The sequence below is a fragment of the Carex rostrata genome, chromosome 11 (assembly GCF_964058835.1).
Source record: "Carex rostrata chromosome 11, lpCarRost1.2, whole genome shotgun sequence".
Taxonomy (NCBI): domain Eukaryota; kingdom Viridiplantae; phylum Streptophyta; class Magnoliopsida; order Poales; family Cyperaceae; genus Carex; species Carex rostrata.
In genome coordinates, this window is record NC_135928.1 from 7,980,955 (window position 1) to 8,001,282 (window position 20,328).

Sequence of the window (20,328 nt, forward strand, 5' to 3'; positions counted from 1 at the left end):
TTTAAAAACTTAAATAACTCAAAATTTAAAACTTAAATGTTAAAATAAAACCGTTAGATGTGATCTATATTATTCTCTCTGTGTTCATAAAAAAATATCACATTTTGATTTTGTTTTTATGTGAATAAATAAGTTAAAAAATCAATGTCTAGAAATTATCCACATTAATATATATTTTTACAAGCTCAAGATGATAACCAAAACAAAATTGAAATGCCGCATAAATAAAATGATGTAATTCATATTCAATGGTTTTATTTTGAATTTTAAGATTTAAATTTTAAGTTATTAAAGTTTTTAAAAATGAAGATATGATGGAAGCACAAAAAATAGAGGCATTTGAATCCTCCTCACAAAGTATTGTTAACAAAAAGATGTTATTAGAACAATAATAATCAATTCTCCTATGATGGTCGTAGATTAAAGAAATCAACAGCCCGAAGTGTTTGTACTACAATTCTCTTCGTTTTCAATCAATTTGGGCCATTTTGTTTTGAAGCTTTGATTATCTTGAGTTGATGGATGGGTCCTCTCTAAACTAACATAGTCTTCTGACGGTACGATGGCAACCAAGTACAATCTAAAATATGGACTTCGTGCTAGAAAATGTTTGGTGACAATTTCCTTGAATCAGTGCAAATTGAGGTGCTTAAGAAGAAGAAACCTCCAGATACTATGATGGTCTCAAAATGTCTTTCTCAAAACAAATAGCCATATCTCCCTGACACTGACAAATTAACACATGCTTTTCTGTCAAAGAAAATCCCAAGTATAAGGAATTGGATATCTCATGTTACAAGAAGATCACAAAGAAAAAAAAAAAAAAACTATCAATTCAGCACAATAACAAATAAATAGCTACAACGCCGACAAAACTAGGTTATTTCAATCGTAAATGCTACAAGTGATCCTACTATTTAAAAACCGCTAGACTACACAAAAGGATAACCGAAAATTTCTTAGATAATCTTATTTCTGATGTCCTCAAGCTTCTTCAAGATTTCACCAGGGGTTCTATCAAGTTCATCGGCTATCTTTCTCTGCATATCAAGTGGAAGTGTTGGGAACTGCTCGCATAAATCACCATCTATCACATCCTGCAAACTCAGACAGTGCGTTAGTTTACATTCTACCTTTTCTAAAAAGGAAAAATAATTTGAAAAGAAACCCTCATTTATGGTGTATCACAAGGGAAAAATCCCCATCGGTTCTTTTCTACTGTTGAGATCAATATAATATATGTTGTGGTAATTACCCCACTATTATACCACATGTGCAAATTAAACCAAACATTAAGTGTAGATACACTAAAATGTTAGGATACTACAATTTATAAGTATACTCAAAGTATGTCTACCATTAAATATTTCAATAGTTCTGCCTCAATCCAATCAGCTCCTGCTTTTTCATAAAGCCCAAACTACAATCACGGCATGTTGGCTTCAAAGTTTTGAGTACTAAAGGAGATTTGACCAAGGCAAAAATGCTAAGATAATAAATGTTGGGCATTCCCAGCCTCTGGGATAACTCAGATAATAAAAAACCCAAAAAGAAAAGCTATTGAACAAAAAAAAATTACAATTTTAAATGATATTTATTTACCTTGACAGGGAAGTAGGCTGAGCGAAACGCCATGTGATCTCTGCCACAGAGAGGTGGGAACTCTTGCCGCATGTGCATCTCCAAATGCGAGAAAAAGTCGACATCCTCCCTGGAAGTAAATGCCAACAATGCCCCTAAACTCCCCATCACTGTCCCAAAAATAATACTATCACCGCCTCCTGGTATCAGAGATGCCTTCTGCAGACAACTCACAACATCTCCAACATGGAACTGTACAATTTCTTCCACCTATTCAGAGAGTAATATAAAGGGAAATTATATAAAATGGCATTATACTGTAAAAACTGTGGTTACATTTTTAAACAAGGACAAAAAATGAAATGCAAAAAATAATTTTCCATGTCATAATGTCTATTTCTAGTCACGCACTGTGTAATCCTAAAAAGGTAATTATATTTTTTTTCATACATTATTGAAATTATGAGCAATAAAGCCCTTGAGGCATAGTTCTAATGGTGTTAAAAAATCATTAATGGCAAAGCAGTCCTTTATAATTCCTCAAATCATTTATAGGACATCACTGAAAACCAGGCCCTTCTATACTATTTTCACCAAAGGTACAAACATCTGGAAAACTCCTGCCATTAGTTGAGTCTCTAAATCTAAATCCAGTAGTACTAGCTGTACTAAACAAGTAGATCAAAACACTATAACTGCATAAAAACAAAGGTTAAACTAGACCAAAAAGACCATGTAAAATAGCAATACTTCATATATATCCATTACCTTGTTAGGGGCGCCATTCAGCTTCCCCTGCTCCCACTTTATCTTCCCACCAGTTGGGTCCTCCTCAATCTCGTCTGACGTGTCCTGGGGAAGCCTTGCAAAGTAGATGTTGCCAAACTTGTCAGCGCCGGCCATCGTGTCAAAGTCAATGTGGTGTGCCGCTGTCAGCCAGCGAGGCACTGTGTCATCCGCAAATATGAACAGCTGGTTCTCGTCCCGCCTGTACTTGCAGTAGAGGAATGACTGTTTACAAGAAATGATGTAATTGGAGAGTGAGATATTATAACAAGGCTTAAAAGGTTTAAAATAAAAATCTCAGTTAAATTTTTTTTTAAGAAGAAGAGGCAAGATGCCCATTTTCATTTACTGGAAAATTAAAAACAACCAAGAACACCGCACGATTAACTACTCCTAACACTATATTGATATGCCACATCTACACATTTCACATCCTCATACTATCTGCTATACCTAACAGAATTCCCCCTCAAGAAAAACTGAGAGTCAAACCCATCTATGTATTAACAAAGACTCAAATTTACGACTGGTACACAACTTGTACCAGCCCATAGCTCAACACAAGACTCACCATCCTTTATTTACATCCACTATTGAAAACACAGAAAAAGTTTGGGGCATGAGAGGTTTTCCAGTCCTCACAACTGTGTCATCCCCCTTAATTGTGTTAATTTGCCAGTAGCAGTGGTACCCATGGTAACATTATCTCTCCATGATTTAGCCAAGCTGTAGGATCTAGATTTTCAACAGGGATGGTGAATCTACATATTCATTGCATATAGGATTTCATCTACAAATCAATATTACCCAGTATGGTATCACCAAACTGTAATACATCAACTTAATTTCTAGCATGCTGCATTGACGGATGCACAGACCGACCTTGCACCATCAAGAGTAAAGTGATCCTTTTCCATTTCTCAACCCTTAAAACTGAAGGAAACTTCCAATTGTTACTTTAATAATGACAACAAGCCACAAGGGTGTAAGAACTATAGCGCTATAAGATCCCAACATCAATTAGCAGCCAAGAAATAAATAAACCAAAATACTACATATTCAAAATAGTAAAGAATCGAGCTTTTAATTTAATCAGGAAACCAATACTTGTAAAGACACAAAATAAAACATACCTCTTGGACATCCCCAACATATATCCGATCCCTGTAAGTGTGAATTGACACAATTGTCCTTGGAAACAGCTTATTCTCGCATTTCCTCAGCAGCTTCCTCTTCCCCAGATCATACAACCTCAGTACAGACCCAATTCCTGCTAACAATCGTCCCTGAAACTGACACAATGCAAGAGGTACATCATCAACCTGCGTCTTATGCAACAGCTCAAGTGACCTCCCCTCATCGACAAATTTATAGATGTGAATGAACCCGGCCTCAACAGTCCTCTTGGGAATGAAATTCAACCCCTTCCCAGTGCCCACGGCCAGGAGTGTACCGTGATTGTCCTTGTCATGGAAGTTAACAGTGCATATACTGAATGCAGCTTCATTGTCTTGCAACTCCAAGAGACATGTTGTCTCTCTCGACCTAGGGTCAAGGATCCTGATACATGAAACCCATTTGTCTGACTCGGCTTTTGGATAGCCGAACTGCTCATCAGTCATTGGTTCATCCCTTTCCTCTCCATCTTCTCCACCATTCTCCATCGCACCAGTGTTCCCATTTTCACCCACACCAGCAGCTTCCATGCACTCCTTTCTAAGAGCCTCCCTCTCCTCAGCCGTAAATGCCCCCTTATCACTTTCAATTATAGCAAGATGCTTGCGCTTTGGCAGGAAAACAAACCTCCTGGGTGTGTACCTCAGAGGAATGGCGGACTCATTAAATGTCTCTCCCAGGCGTTCGATTGTAAAAACCCTCAATTGGTCTTTTGCCACAGCAACAATGCCTTCCGCACACTGGTCAGAGGAGAATGAGGCGGCGTACTCAAGAGTCTCGTAAGATAGAGGGGTGAGCAAAAAGTGCCCCTGGTGTATGTAGCCAAGCCAGGGCCGACTGGAAAGACAAAGCATAGCCTGCCGTCCCCTGACCATACACGAGAAAAGCTTCGGGGCCCGGAGACCCAGGAACCGCGATCTGGTATCAGACAATTGGCCTGTGAGCATATCAACCACAGTCCGAAAAAGCACTCCATTCTGCAAACCAGCATTGAGGAAGAGGCTTGCTGGGTGATCAGCACCGTCCTCCCCTCCAGTCGAGGCTTTTACTTCCAGAAACAGGAGTGATTCGGGAGGGGATGACACACTTTGCACGCTCAAAACTTGCATGCCTTCATCTGGATCCAGTGAGAGGATGCGGATGGTGTTGTCGTAAGAACCAACGGCAAGGAACCGAGACCGCCGCCTGCCCTCAGGAACAGGAGCAATAGCTAAGCAAGCGACATCACCTGGCATTTCGTGCTTGTCAGCTTCCATTAACTGACCCATCATGTCCATGTCAAAGTATATAAGCTCACCACCACTAAGAGCAATTACAACCTGAAGTTGGTTTGATCCAACCTTGACGATAGTCTTCTTGCCAGGTGTCCTCCACTCGTTCACACGACCGTCTTCTCTGATATGACGGATACCATTAGGATGCACCTGCATGAGGGAGTCCTCCCCAAGCAAAGCAACAGCCAACGAAGGTGTTGTGTCGAGAAACTTGCTGTCACTAACTTCCTCTACGGTCTCTCCAATGGAGAGCACTAGAGTAGCATTCGGGAAGGAGACAACCATGTAGGCATCAAACTCATCGTTGACATTCTTCTTTACAGTCCACACTGCACTCGCAGCACCAGGGAGCTGTGAGACTGCCATTTCATTAATTGCCAACCCAGGCCTCAGGATCCGAACTGTCGAGCGGGGTCCCCTTCCGCAAAGAGTGAATATCTGTGGGGTCTCTTCCTCAAACAAATTCACAACCCGCATGTCCATGATTGGCATCATGCTCTCTATCTGGTCAATGAGAGCCAAATTCCTCAGCCCACGCGGCTGAAAGAACACTGGCTGAAAACCCTCATCAGTTTCCATCAGGCTAGCTGACGATGACTCCACATCATCTCCGTCCCCAATAGCACGAAACTGGTAGAGCGCATGGTTGCCGAACTCTGAGGCAGAAAAGAGGTAGCCTGCCTTGAGAACACACATGGCAGAGGTGACCGGGAAGGTGTCAAAGTATTTGATCTTGAGCTCAGAGACACGGTCTCCTTCATGCTCAAGTGTGACCTTGAACACATCGCCGTACTCAGTCTGGAGGAGGAAAAAGAACATGTTCTTCTGCCGGTGGGTTGCAGCTGAGATTATGAGCACACCCCGCTCCTCAGGGAGGTCGGTACGACGCGGTATGACAGCACGCACCTCAGGATGATCCTGGTTACGGTATATAATAAAATTTTCTGCACAGACAAGGACACCGCTCGGGCCATCCCCACCACCCGGCACAGAGACGAGCATATTCGCACCATTATCAATTGGCTCCGACCACTTGCGTGAAACGTGGTTCAGCCCAAGATCAAGCTCATAAAAAGTGAGGTGTTTCTGGGCCTCAGCAGCAGCCTGACCAGTTGGATCCCTGTCAGCCTCGGAGTAATCCAGTTCAATCGCAGCGAAAACCGGGTTATCAAACCCACAATCCACCCCAGTAATGGAATAAGTGATGGTGTACGACTTGTGTGCCTCCAAAGGAGAAGAAATTGTCAGCCTGGCCACAGTGTCACGGTTAAGGACGTACACAAGTTTCTGCTTCTCGCAAGCTGCAATCATGAGAGCACGGCCCTTGGGGTCAACAGCGAGGAATTGGCCGGGGACAATGCGGCGACAACCAGACTTGCCGAAGGTCTCCTGGTGGACCTTGTCGAAGCAGTTGCGCTCCTTGCTGTACTCGAGGATGACAAGGCGGCCGGAGTCGGAGCCGACGGCGAGGTAGTCCTTCTGGGATCCAGTGAGGCGGAAGGGGACGAGGGAGCGGATGGCGCCGAAGACCTCGACGGAGTGGAGAGTGACCACCTTTCCAGAGTCGTCGGGACGGAGGAGCTCCAGGGATTTGCCAGTTGCCACCACGATTTCCTGTGATTTACCGCCGATGAAGCTCCCGATTGCGGCGCACACCACGCCGGTTGCGCGGTGGAGCGTCAGGCTGTAGAGAAACATTTTTGTGAAAACCTAACCCTAACCAAGAGGGTGAGAGTGATGTAGTTTATAGTTAAGAGGGTTCTCCGTTCTCAGCTCTCGGCTGGAACTTGGAAGGGTTTGCGAGGGTTTTGAAACAAGAAATAGGAGAGAAGAAAGGACCGACGGGGTGGATTGGGGAAGGAGATCTGTTTACTCCGAATTCAAGAAAAAATTTGGGCTTCTTGTTTGGGCCTCTGTTTTTTTCTCGGGCTATCCCACAAGGAGATCTGGGTAGTGGGTACTCTTTTTTTTTCTTTTCTTTTTTTTCAGGGGCTGTTCGTAGGAAAGCACCGCAAGCTAATTCCTACTCGAGTGGAGAGGCGTAATTTGGGGATTTCAAGTATCACCATTTCTGGGCTAATTTCATGCCAGCTACAACCTGTTGTACATGTTCGGTGACATCTCCTTAGAGCTCCTTTAGCTTTAATTCCTCTTAATCCAGCCGAACAATAATTTCTTATACTGGATTAAAGCACCTCCTTAGATAAAATTCTTAAGGCGAATCTGACCACTCCTTAGCAAATTGGCCTCTAAAGGAGCTCCTTAGCTGATTTTTACGGACCATAATATCCTCATAAAGGTGACCTCCTTAGAACACTTTTGTCATTTATAATATTTTTATTCCTTTCTTCATCTACAGCCAACCCATGTCTCTTGGCATGGGAGAAAAAACTGTGCCCTCCTTCCATCATTGATTGACGGTTCTCCAGTAATCAAATCGTAAATCTAACGCTACAGACATATTTCTCTTGAGATGAGCTCTCTATTGAGACCCACTTCGAAGATTATTATGTAATATCAAACAATTTTAGTTTTCTTCTAAAATTCAATCAATTGAGTTCTTTTCTACCAAATCTCAAAGTTTTAGTTCGCTAGTTTGAATTTTCATTCTTCTTTTAGATAACTTGGCTTGGTTTGAGCAATCGGATTTATTTTTGAACCCACTCTCTCAATTCAGAATCCTGAGCGAATTGGATGGTGAATGGTTTATTAACAAAATTTAGGACGATTTAATTTCATAATGTAATTTACTAAATTGAAAATTGCATGCGTGTTTTGAGTTTCAAATTTCTACAGTTTTCTTAAGATGCCTGTAACAGTGGTACCAATGGTACCTCAACTGTATTACAGGGGTCACAGTACCAGTGCATGGATTTAACGAAAAAATTACTTACTTGGGATTATGTTGGGTTTTTTTTTTTGTAAAATTTAATGGAAATTTTCAATTAAATAGCTATTTAATTATAGAAGTTCAGAGAAGGAGCAAGAGATATAATGGATTTAATAGTTCTTTACTCGGGATTATATGAAATTTAATGGAAATGTACTTGGTATTAATATCATCTCTTTAGATGAAAAGATTAGAGGTAAAAAATCAGAGGAAGAGGAAGAGATAAGGGACAAATTGGTTTTTGTATACTAAAATGTATATTTTATTTACATTAAGCCTTTTTCTTAATCTTATTATCTTTTTACCGAACATATATTCCTTAACAAAGATTAAAAATTTAATCCTTTACCCTTAAGAAGGAAGGGTGCCGAACATACCCGTTGTCCGTAAAGCAGAGGTCAATAGAAAAATAAACCCTTCCATTCAATTCTTGACACCTATAACCCTTCCATCCAATTCCTGGCATCAACTGTCAGCTAAATTTGAACATGAGAAAATTGTTTATTTAAGGTGGAAGCAAATTTGTCAGCATAGAGATGAACCGAGTATAAATGTATAATAAAGTAACACTGGAGGTGAGAAAGGGGAGGTAGCACAATTGGCTAGGAAAATGTCCTAGAGTTGTTATACCCAAAAGTCGAGAGTTCGATTCCCCCTCATAAACCTTGGTAGCTACTACCAAGTTTTCAAAAAAAAAAAAGTAACACTGGAGGTATCCAGTCCGAGCCAAATACAGAAGACCAAAGCAACAACGTAAGAAGTAGAGACTTAGCAAATGTTGTTAGATAGTCAGTTACTTTAACAAACAATTGCTATGATTGATATGGTTGTTAGTAGGGTGGCAAAAAAACTCGTAGCTCGTGAATCGATCGTGATTTGCATCTGGCTCGCTCGTTAACAACTTGTTTGTTAGTGGACCAAGCTGTTAACGAGCCAGCTTATCACTACTTCGATCCAAAATTAATAAGTCTGAGCTAGGATCTAGCACGCTCGCGAGCTGGCGGGCCAACTCGGTTCAAGTATGAATTTGTGTGAATTTATTTTGTGAACTATAGTTGTATGAATTTAAAAATTTAGTATTTTAGTATGTATGAGTTTAGTTACAAACTTAATTTATGGTAGTTGATTTTATAATACATTATCTAATACATTTGGATTTTGACCCACGAGCTTTCACGAGCTAGCTCAACTCACTCGTTACCAAAACAAGCGAGCCATGAGCCACTTTTTTATCTCGGATCCGATTGTTGGCTCGCTCATGACTCGCTCGTTGCTAAAACGAGTGAGTCATGAGCTTGATCTAGCTCGGACTGAGCCGGCTCGTTGCCAGCCCTAGTTGTTAGAACTATAATTAGTAGAGCCTAACTATGGTTAGTTGATGTAACTAGGATCTCTTATCCCCTAGAAAAAGGGATCTCTCTAATTGTAAAAGGTAATAAAAAAATTAATAAAATTTTTGCATTCATAAATTCTCTCTTTTCTAAATAAAATTTCATGCTCCCTATAAAAAGGGATCTCTGTAATTGTAAAAGGTAATCAAGAAATCAATAAAATTCTTGCATTAATAAATTCTCTCTTTTCTAAATACAATTTCAGAGTATATCTTTACCCTTTCATTTCATTACTATTAACATTACATTGCCGTAAGTTTCCAGAGCGCTGCAATGCTTGATATTATTTTCAACCAATAAAATAAAGCTCCTTTTTTATTTTGTATTTTCACCACTAATGGTAAAACACTAAGTGGATAGTACAGGAAATTCCTTTTTCTATCTTGAAATATTCATTTTTTGTGTATTCTGTCAGGAGTTGAGATATATGATATATCTAGAGCTGCAAAAAAAAAAAAAAAACTCATGACTCATAACTCATTTGGAATCAATTCGGATTTAGCTCATCAATAATTCGAGTTGAAACTGATTCAGTTCATTGACTCAGTTGTCTCACGAGTTGAATCTAAGTTGTCTCTAACTCGGTTCGGAATCAACTCGGTTGACTCATTGACTTGGTAAACCATGTAATATTTTGTTGGACTTCGTACTATTTAGTAATTTGATAAGCTTTGTACTATTTAATTATGTATTTACCACTGTTTCATTATGTAAAGTTTTAAATTGTGTACTATTTTGATAAACTATGTATTATTTATTTTGTTATACTTTGTTTTATTAATTTTTAATTTGATAAACTATGTACTATTTATGAGTCACGAGTTGACTCGAGTTGTTCGCGAGTTGAATATAAGTTACAGTTTCTGACTCGAAACTCAATTAGCAATTTGAACTCTAATTTTGCTCATGAATTCACGAGTTGAATTCAAATTGTCCTCACTCGGTTCATGAGCAGTCCTACATATATCTAGGCTGATGCAAGAGAAACATGGCAAGCTTCAATGACAAATATTGCATTGGAAGGAGGCTATTTTGTTTCTTTCATTAAATCAGTTCTGTTGTCCTGCTCCTCCTGATTACATCTTCTCTGGCTTAGGCGAGGAACCTTCGCCAGAGACTATTGTCTCTAGAGGCAGTAATGTCATAATCTCCACATCTGGCACTGTCCTGGTAGGGCCCAATTGTAAGGAGAAATTCTCATCTCTTCTAAGTTCTAATTCTGACTTAGGTAGGGGTGAAATTTGATTGCTAGACTGGAACATGTTGGCCCAAACCTGACACGACATGCATATCACTAGGGATTCAAATCAGCTGAAATCCAAATGCATGAACAGTACTGCTGAAATTTATGGAATTTCAAATCCAACTGTTCAACTTTTTCTGTGCACGCATCTCGGAACAACTGGTTTTTCTGTGCTCGCATCTCAAAACAGTTCAACGGTTGGATTCGGAATTTCAGTAATTTCAGAGTTACTGTTCATGCATCTGGGATTTCAGCTGATTTGAATCCATATCACTAGTAGCACCAAAGCATTCAGTCAATTACAAAAGTATATTTAACCTACCAACCACAAATTTCAAATATACAACTTTAGTAAGAAAACTTCAAGCGTATCAACAGAACCTTTTTCATAAAAATATCTTCATATTTAATATCTTCATATAAATTCTATATTCTTTCTTTTATTCCTATTAAAAAAAACATTTGTTGTGATTTTGAAAAAAATTATACAAATGGAGCTGCGATCTTCTTTATTTTATCCAATTTTCATTTTTTTTTTAAATTATTGGATAACTCTACATATTATATTGTGTTTTTTTAGAAAAATAAATTATAATTTAAGGTGTGATTAACATTTGTTTAAATATTTATTTATTTATTTTACTTTTGATTTGGCTTTTGGATATTGAAAATCATAAACCCTTAATTGTCTATTATTATATTTTCTGTTGAAACAGAAAATAGAAAGAAAGTTATTATTACTTTAAAAAAAATGTAATTATGAGAATTGTTGCCTTCTAATCACAGTCTGCTAAAAGCAGTAAAGAGTAATTAAAAAACAAATTAGAACTTCACCTGCAAAATGATGCCGACAGAATCTTCTGACCCAAAACAAATTCAAAACATAAATTAATTAAATTACGCGTAAAATGAATTAACCCACAAGATGATATATTTTACAACAACTGTAATATTACAAACGACCGTGTAGAAACCATATAATACTTTGTTAGATGAATGATGATCCAGAATTTCATTATAGTATGAACCAACAATACCTATAATTCCATTAGTAGGAAAAATAATATTTGAGTTTGTACATACCAATACCATTACTGTTAACATTCCAAACTAATTTTTTATTTATTTATTTAAGTTTACCAATACTTATCAGCAATAATGAAGTTTAATAATTTTTATTTAAGGAGACTTACAATATAATGTCATGCCATGCTCGTCTGCATGAGTTATATACACACAAAAAATATCGATATGTTAACAGGCAAGGTACGGTTATAGTTGTTGGGACTCAAAACAATTTTCTCAACTTCTTGTCCTTTAATTTATTAAAAAATTTAAAATTAATTAGAAATATTGTACACTATAAAGCACCAATTTCAAAGAGAAATGATGCCCTGCATAGTGCATTTAAAATATAGGATTAAAAGCAGAAAATTGGCATTCCTCAACTTTAACCAGGCTTGATGTATCTTGTATCTTGTATCTTGAAAGAGTAGAAGATTTACTTATCAAGTATCTTGAAACCAGAAGGAATATCAGGAAAGATGCTGCCTATCAGAATTACTGGACAACGGAAAGAAACCAAACACAATTATTAGCTTTAGACATTTTTGCTCTTTCAGTGGATTAGATGAAAATGGGATAATCTTGTACCAGAAAAAAAATCGACCAAGGAACATTGGAAATTGTCAATGTCGATTTTTTCTCACAAATTATGTTTGAAAATATCAAAAGTGCCATTTGTTGTTTCTTATCCGTGAAGAAAGATAGAGTGAAGATTAAGGGTAGTATGCTCATGTTTTAATTGTAGATGCTTCTATTGGTCATTTATTGTCAATCAGTGAAATCTCAATGCTTAAAACTTGAAATAATTACCTATCCAAACAATTTAACTCAAATACATGAATCGAAAAACTAAAAGAGAGCAGATTGACAACCCTAAACCCTAAATCAATCAATTTTTAGCAACATTACCAAAGAAAAAATTCTAAAGTAACGAAAAAAATCAAAAAAATCAATTTGAAATGTTACCTGGACTTGGCAGTGAACGAAAATGTTGGTGTAGAGGGCTGATAGCGTGCTGGAAAGTGGAAATTGAGTTAGAGAACAGTGTGGTCAGTCGTGCGAGATTGAGAGTGGAGAGTGCTCGAGATGGTGATCGGAGAGTTGTTTTTGTGTTTAGAGATTGTAAGAATGAAGGATAAGTCTCCAGTTTTTTGTTGGTCCTTTTTATTTTTTTAACTTAATAATAAACGGAAGCGAAGAGATGACGATAGGCTGACAGTGGGATCCATTTGTCTGTTCCAATATTCATTTTACTGTATATGAACAGTAGATTCGGGATCAAAAATTAGATCTATGATAGATTAGGCTGGTAGTCTAATGGTGGGTCTGTTTCATTACCCAGCTTGACCTTTTGATAGGTCATTTTGGCCCAAATTATTCTTTCTAAATAAATAATTGCTGATTGAGAAAACTTGAGTCTGGTTCAATTGAATACAAGAGATACAATATCTCAATATCAATCAATATCAATGTTGCACTAAGGTTGTCTGGAAATATAAGACACCCGTACGTAAAGTGGTACGCCTAGATCACAGGAAAATTTGCTAAAAATATAAGTTCACGTCACATGATATATCATATATCAGACCTTGTAAAAGACATTCTATGTTATGTTTAGTCTTTAATTTATGACTAATGCATTTACATAACAATTTTAATTTTTTTGAAAATCATATAATATATTGAAGCAGGAAAAAATATGAAGATTTATAAATTATTTCAGCTTCATTTTGTAATACGAGTTAACAAATTAATTTAAATTAACAAAAAAAGGACGGATGCAGTAATAATAATGGCATTTGAACCCTCAATATGAATATATATTAGAAGAACAAAACCAAGAAACAATTTCAGAAGTAACTTCTGAATAAATTGCATCTTACAACATCCAGTTTGCAAAAGACTGATTAATATTAATCTAAACAATAAAGTACAAACCCTGATAAGGCAAAGCTTTCTACCCATCGATGAAATAGGAAAATGCTGCTTTAAAGAAGATCCCTTTGTTTTAAGGCAACCAACCAAAGGAATTTATTCCACTTCAGCCAAATAATCATCAATTTCTGAAGAGCTCAGTACCCTGTGTTTGCACAATAATTGTGAGTGTTGATGATAATCATTTGGAAGAAATATATTACAGTGACAGTAACCCACACTATTTTTTAACATAATAAATTCTAAGGAGAAGGACAGGGACTCATAGTTCCATCGGAGCTAGTGTGCTTATAATGAAACTTCCAACAGTTTATACTGGCACCAAAATCAAATTAGAGTGATCCTTTAAACATACTTTGATGATTATGCTTCACTTCATTGCCCCAGAACCAACCAAAAGCATTAAAATGAACGCAGAAAGAGCATCAAACTATACTATGGTGCCAGTACAATATATAAACTCAGGATCATCTCATTTGTTGAGACCCATGCCATAACACTCCTTTCAAGTTGTACAAAATATAAAGTACTAAGCTATTGGCAGTAATAAACATAATTAATGTATGTACATGCCTGAATTTACAGTCAGCATTAATTATTCCAATTTCAATGTTTTTCCCAGAAATTTGACCCTCAAATCTGCAATCATAAAGAAAAGACATTGCAGACATCAGTATCAGCAGGCTGCTAATCACTATATAGATATGTAGCAACTTCTATAAGTTAGGTAATAACAAATGTTACCCTTCTTTCAGAGTTAGAATAGCTGTGTGGATGGCATCTTCAAGCTCCATATCCTCAGTATACCTAGAAGTCAAATAGATTGATCAATTCGAAACAAAAGAACATTACAAGAGAAACATCTATTTTGACCAATCAATAGATTGTACCCAGAGTGAGGCTATGGTACTATGCATAGTGCAGATTGGTCTCAACTATGTATCAATATAAATTTTGAAAGTCCAAATAGTCTGTCTGAACCGCTCAACATGATTTCCATATGAAAATGTACTTGTACTTACAGACTAAATTTTACATTTCTTAGAATTTTTTTACTATTTTTTAGATAGGTAAAATCACTTATTCAGAATGATTATTTGGACCTCGAAATGTAAACATAAAAAATTTAAAAAATAATCAATATAATAACAAAATTCAAGGTGTTGGTCTAGTAGTGCTTATCAGTAGCAGATTTGGAACCAGTAACAAGTCTGGGTATTGTGCTGCAAAATGCCAATTCAAGCACTCAAAATTAGCCTACCTTTTCTCAAGGAAAGTTTTGGCATTAGAAACATTTTTCCCCATAGCAGATGCCTTCCACGAGAAGTACGACCCTGAAGGATCAACCTATTACAAAATTTGAAGTGACAAGTATAAAATCTGTCTCTAAGCTTCTATGCATAGTATAATTCTGTGATTATATTTAATGTAATTTGGTTATTAAGATCATCTTAAAAAAAAAAAAAAAGGAAAAGAGACCAAATAATGAGAAAGAATTATTACCTGATATAACTGCGGACCATTGTCGTCATACCCAGCTATCAGCAATGATACACCAAAAGGCCTAACACCACTGAAAAAAAATAAAATATACCATTGATAATTTTACATAAATAGGAAATGTTTGAAGAGAAGAGAGAGAGAGAGAGAGAGGTACCCAGATTGGGTGAATTCTTGCATCACAGCAGCTGTTTCTCTAACAAGTTGTGTAACCGGGATAGGTTCCTACATAAGAAAATCATATATGAACATCTACCATGCTATTAAAAAAATAAACTATACAAGTCAGCATGAACAAAATACAAGAAATTAAGCGCTCAAGAGTAAGTGCTGAAAGTTCCAACTCGTACCTTATAGAGACGGAAATACTGTTGAGCTTGTTTTCTACATTTTCTCACTAAAACACGGGAGTCAGGACCCATGCCACTGTTACACAAGGGCATCAGGGTCATTTTTAGTTGGACAAAAAAAATTAATATAGGATATGTTGTATAAGCACATATATAAATTAAATTAGGAATAGAGCTATAATGTGTTTTGGCAACAACAAGATTAATAAAGGTTATGTAATGTTTCATAGTACAAAGTTTTTAATAAGAATTAGAGCTGTAACGAGTAACATTTGCAGAAATGTTTACCAATTTTACAATTAATAGCCAATATAGGCACTACAACATGTACAACAGAGGCCCTCTAAAGAGTAGGCAGAAATATTTCAAACTATAATACATCAGAATGAAACTCATAAAACCATATTTGTACAGAAAAATTAAAAGCAAAGAAAGATTCAAGTAGAAGAAGGACCTGTATACAACTCCAATATTAGGAGTCACTGACTGAATCTTTTGAACCTGCAATAAAATAGACACAAAACATATGAAATTTATACAGGCCCATAAAAATTATCCTCAAATACAACAACGAATAATCAGAATATGTGTTTTCGGTATAGGGTATTTCAAATAAATTTTGAAAGAGGTGATACTTTATACCACTTTTATCAAAAAAAAAATTCCGAAGTACATGGTTTAAGTCCAAGATACTTAGTTACTTACTGAGGTTTCATCCACCAAAATAGATGGTAATTTCTTCTCAGTGGCAACTACTACACCATTAGCAGCTGTATAATAAGATAGCAAATGTCAATTTACACAAACAGCAACCCCAAATGTTAAAATTTCCAAGAGACATATTTATCCCGTGATCAAACAAGTTGGACATTGTCTCAATCACATTGGGTTAAACCAACATTCAATTAAGAGAAATCAGAACTAATGACAAACAATATCTCATTGGCTTAATTTCAACCAAAATAATGTTAATAAGAAAAGTAAGCAAGTACCTTTAATCCCAAGAGATGTCTGGCCAGATCCGACGGCCATAAGCGCATGCTCGATCTGAACAAGTTTTCCCGAGGGACTGTTTCAAAAAAGCATCAGAAAATTGAAAAAAATTACAACTGCGGGGTTCAATTATATACCACGCAAGGATCGAAGCAATCAACCCCGTAAGATAGAGATAGAGATAGAGATAGAGAGAGAGAGAGATTGAACCTGAAAGTAGTGAGAGAGAATGAGTACTGACTATCGCCCATTGCTCAATGCCTCGATACTTTTGGTGCGAGGCTACAGTTTGATCAATCAGAGTAGGGGAGAGAAGCAGCAAAAGAGAGCCCCTTTCCTTTAGCACAAGAAAGGTTTTAGAAAGAGCGGAGGAGCTGTTGTTGATGTACCGAGCAAAATGAATCAATCTGATATTAGTTGCTTATTACTGGGCTATTATGGGCTTTTAGTCAAAACCGTATATGATCGGAATCCTTGCTTTATGGGCTTTTGGGTTGATGGATCGATGTCAAATGCTACAATAGAAATGGAAATCTAAAATGGTTAAGCCTTTAATTTGTATGTGGGCTGTCGTGTAAGAACCAAAAATAGCACGAATCTCGAAATGGACCCATATTCTAAATAGGCTCCGGAATTATTATTTATTTTCTTTATAACAAAGGCTTAAATAGCGTTTATCGCATTTTGTTGGTTGAAAAAACAGCGTTATTTCCAAATAGCGCCACTATAGCGCGGAATAGCGCAATATAGTGCCGATAGCGCCATAGCTTTTATGGTCCGAAAACGCTATAGCGCCGCTATAACGCGCTATTTAGAACCCTGCTTTATAAGTTTGAAAGAGGCAGTCAAGAGGGCTCTGGAATTATTCGGTTGAAGTATTATTTCTTTTTTTTTTAATTAGGAAGTGTTTTGTATTGCAGCACTCGATAATGCAATGTTTTGTTGCAGTCTCTAGATGTGTGTTCCTACCGAGTTGTAAAAATTTGAAATAAAAAAAAATCTTCAGATGGTAGGTGGTATGTATAGATGGATTTTTATTTCAAAACTGAAATAAAACTTTTCCGAAATTTCTAATTTAGCTCAATACCATAATAATATTATACAGAAAACAACCAAACTACAAAAAAATGGGAACTCAAACATGTTCTCGCAAACCAATTAAGTTGAGAATCAGTAGTTCCTCTCAATTCTTAATTTACATTTGTGATCGTAAAAATTTGAGTTCAAATCGCATATTATTTATTTGAATAATTATATTTATCCCTACATTCTTGTTTTCCTCAATTTTTGTAGCTACAATAAAGGAATATTGTACTATACTCTTCACTAATTATATGATCCATCATTTTAGTCCCCACGCTAATCCTATGTCAACATTCATATGTATAAATACTTTAAAGATAAGAAACTAATACTTGCAAACTAAAATATTAATACTTGCATGCGTAACTTCATATAACCATTTCTTTTTCCAGCCCCTCAATGGTCTTCATATCAACCTTCCTCTAATGTAGTGGGGACCCCACATCCCTGCATCAACCTTCCCCAATTGTCAATTTTTCTCTATCAAAAAAATTTGACTACATATGTGTAAATACTGCAGTGCATAGGTATAAATACTTGTAATTATTGATATTAATACTTTCAGCTGTCAGCCAATTTTATATGTAAAAAAATACTTGCAAGTATAAGTGTAAATACTTGTATGACAAGTTATAAACACTTGTGCGACAACGAGCTTGAATATATATTATCATGGATCTCATTTGAAAGATAATAAGAAAATTCGTGATTTTAGATTTACAAAATTCATCATAGATCATCAGAAATGTGAACGAGATTGAACGAAAAAAAAAATCATCTCTAAAAATGTGTATGATACCCCCATGTAGTTTGAGTGGTCCCTTCATATAGTTGGAGAGACAATTATTTCAATTAAAATTGTTAAGTAGAGTTAGGGTGTTCCTAAGTTCACCAAGTCCTTGGTGAACTCAAGTCTGAAGCACATCAAATCGATTTCAAATAAGGAATTCGAACCATTGAAACCCACCTACTTTACGAGTGATGCGTCTACATGTGATAATTTTAAACATTTGAATTAATTTAGTATAAAGTCAATGGGTCAAAATTAGAAGGTTAATAAATTAATTTTAATGCATTTATTTTTTGAACGTTTTTTTGACCACTTTATACTAAATTAATTCAAATGTTTAAAATTTTCACATGTAAACGTGTCACTCACAAGGTAAGCGAATTTCAACGGTTCGGATTCATTATTTAAAGTCGATTTGACGAGTTTTAGACTTGAGTTCACCAAAGGACTTGATGAACTTAAGAACACCATAGATCTACTCAAAATTGTTCACTTTATAGGTATAAATATTTTCGCTCATAAATATAAATATTCCCGTGTATAGATAAGTACAGGGATGATACAGAGAATAAAATGAAATTTGCACGAGAATGTCTAATTGACATTATTTATGTACGTAAATATAGTTCCTTTAATAGAAATTAATACTTAAATTGTTCAAGTTAAATACTTTCATGCTTCATGTTAAATAGTCATCTTTTTATTAATGTATTAGTGGTCATCTCATGATAGTGTTAGTTTGTAATAATCTCGAAGTCAATAATACGATAATTTTATCATATATATTTTGTTCATGAATTGAGTGATTAATAAACTGTCATTTTGTTGCCTTGAATATTATTGCATTTATGAATTATTTCTTTTACTGACTAGAGTCAATAACTGAAATTGTGAAACTTCATAATATAGATGATATATGTTCTCAAAAGTCTCTAATCGAGGTAATTAGTAGGAACACTAATTAACCGTTACAAGGTTATTATGTGAATTAAAAGATGGTTAAGTTTTACAAACTATTTGATAAGAGATGTCATTTTAATCATATAGATACATGTTTCAGGAACATGGTATTTGACAGACCCCAAATAAAATATTAAATGAAATTGTGTTCATGTCATTAATGTTTTCATTCAGTGTTAAAGTTCTACAGTATAAGGTATTCATCGTTTCTACTAAGATATGTGTATGTGTGATTGTTATCTAACGTTATCTGTAAAAAGTAGCTATAACGATATCTCTTCGGTATACATAGCTTAGCTGAGAAAGTGATGGTTTACCAAAAGTACTATTGTCCCTCGTATCTCTATACGAGTTATAGTATCACTGGGCCCCTTGATAGAATAAGATTATCTGCATGCGGTATAATTACAAGAGTAATTATATTTGGTAATCTGTTCAACATCAAGAAAAGATGAAGTTTGCAAGGATGACACATACCTACCTTGAAACTGATCTGATAACTATGAGACAAAGAATTAACACGAGTAAAATAATTTACTGGATCGTGATATTGTACAGTACATCATCATCTGTGTAATTGGATCGTCATAGTGCAGATGTCAGAAGCCTCCTATGATTATAGAAGTTAGAACAGTTCTGATTCTATTTACCAACATAACACAGATCCTATTGGGTCATACCATATAGGAGCTACTCGGAGAATCTTATTGATTAATTATAAATTGATTATGATTAATAATAAGATGGTTATAATTAACTATACGTCATATAATTAAATTATAAATGCCATATAAGATGACAAACAAAAATAACGGTTAATTTATAAACGTGCACAACACATTATATAAAAGTTACCGAAACAACAACCGCAAGAAATATAATTGTTCAGAATAATTATATGGATATTAATTGAATTTGGGCCAAGGGCATTTTAGTCTTTTCACATGTCATCCTTATCCACATGACATGTTATCATTCTTATCCACATGACACGTCATCGTTCTTATCCACATAACACGTCATCGTTCTTATCCACATGACACTTCATCGTGACATGTCATCATCCTTATCCACCCGAGGGGGTTGCCATATAACCCTATAAATAGGGGTGGAGGGGTAGAGAGAAATACTACTAATTCACTTCATATCGGATTGTGTCAGATCAATTCGAGTTTCTATTTTCTCTCTTTCTCGGTTTCTCTCTCAAATAGTGTTTCTATTGAGAAAAGAAAGTTATTCATAATTGACGTATAATCTTGGGTGTTGTTAAGAAGTATATTTGCGGGATTGGTGAATAGTGTTTTCCCAAAT

At 36.0% G+C, this 20,328-nt stretch overlaps 2 protein-coding genes across 2 annotated transcripts; both read right to left on the reverse strand.

Moving 5' to 3' along the window:
• Positions 1 to 722: 722 nt before the first annotated feature.
• On the reverse strand, positions 723 to 6,657 carry LOC144562160 (spliceosome-associated protein 130 A-like). Its single transcript, XM_078311323.1, has 4 exons — positions 3,501 to 6,657; positions 2,350 to 2,592; positions 1,603 to 1,851; positions 723 to 1,097 (listed from the first exon to the last, which is right to left on the reverse strand). Exons 1-4 carry the CDS (start codon positions 6,513 to 6,515, stop codon positions 960 to 962), a joined length of 3,645 nt encoding a protein of 1,214 aa, XP_078167449.1. The 5' UTR covers positions 6,516 to 6,657; the 3' UTR covers positions 723 to 959.
• Positions 6,658 to 13,255: 6,598 nt separating this feature from the next.
• LOC144561498 (proteasome subunit alpha type-2-like) lies at positions 13,256 to 16,623 on the reverse strand. The gene is made up of 11 exons (XM_078310462.1): positions 16,395 to 16,623; positions 16,184 to 16,260; positions 15,897 to 15,961; positions 15,646 to 15,692; positions 15,192 to 15,267; positions 14,999 to 15,066; positions 14,845 to 14,914; positions 14,603 to 14,688; positions 14,086 to 14,148; positions 13,915 to 13,980; positions 13,256 to 13,486 (listed from the first exon to the last, which is right to left on the reverse strand). Exons 1-11 carry the CDS (start codon positions 16,433 to 16,435, stop codon positions 13,438 to 13,440), a joined length of 708 nt encoding a protein of 235 aa, XP_078166588.1. The 5' UTR covers positions 16,436 to 16,623; the 3' UTR covers positions 13,256 to 13,437.
• Positions 16,624 to 20,328: the final 3,705 nt, after the last annotated feature.

Bases quoted from the DNA above. Each gene is read 5' to 3' on its own strand.
- LOC144562160 (XM_078311323.1), bottom strand. From the start codon at position 6,515: ATGTTTCTCTACAGCCTGACGCTCCACCGCGCAACCGGCGTGGTGTGC. The intron at 2,593-3,500 runs GTATGTTTTATT...TCTTGTAAACAG, and splicing joins ATGTTGGGGATGTCCAAGAG to TCATTCCTCTACTGCAAGTA. The intron at 1,098-1,602 runs GTAAATAAATAT...CTGAGTTTGCAG, and splicing joins CAGCCTACTTCCCTGTCAAG to GATGTGATAGATGGTGATTT.
- LOC144561498 (XM_078310462.1), bottom strand. From the start codon at position 16,435: ATGGGCGATAGTCAGTACTCATTCTCTCTCACTACTTTCAG. The intron at 15,693-15,896 runs GTAAGTAACTAA...ATTTTATTGCAG, and splicing joins TTTTGGTGGATGAAACCTCA to GTTCAAAAGATTCAGTCAGT. The intron at 14,689-14,844 runs GTAATAATTCTT...ATTTTGTAATAG, and splicing joins ATGGTCCGCAGTTATATCAG to GTTGATCCTTCAGGGTCGTA.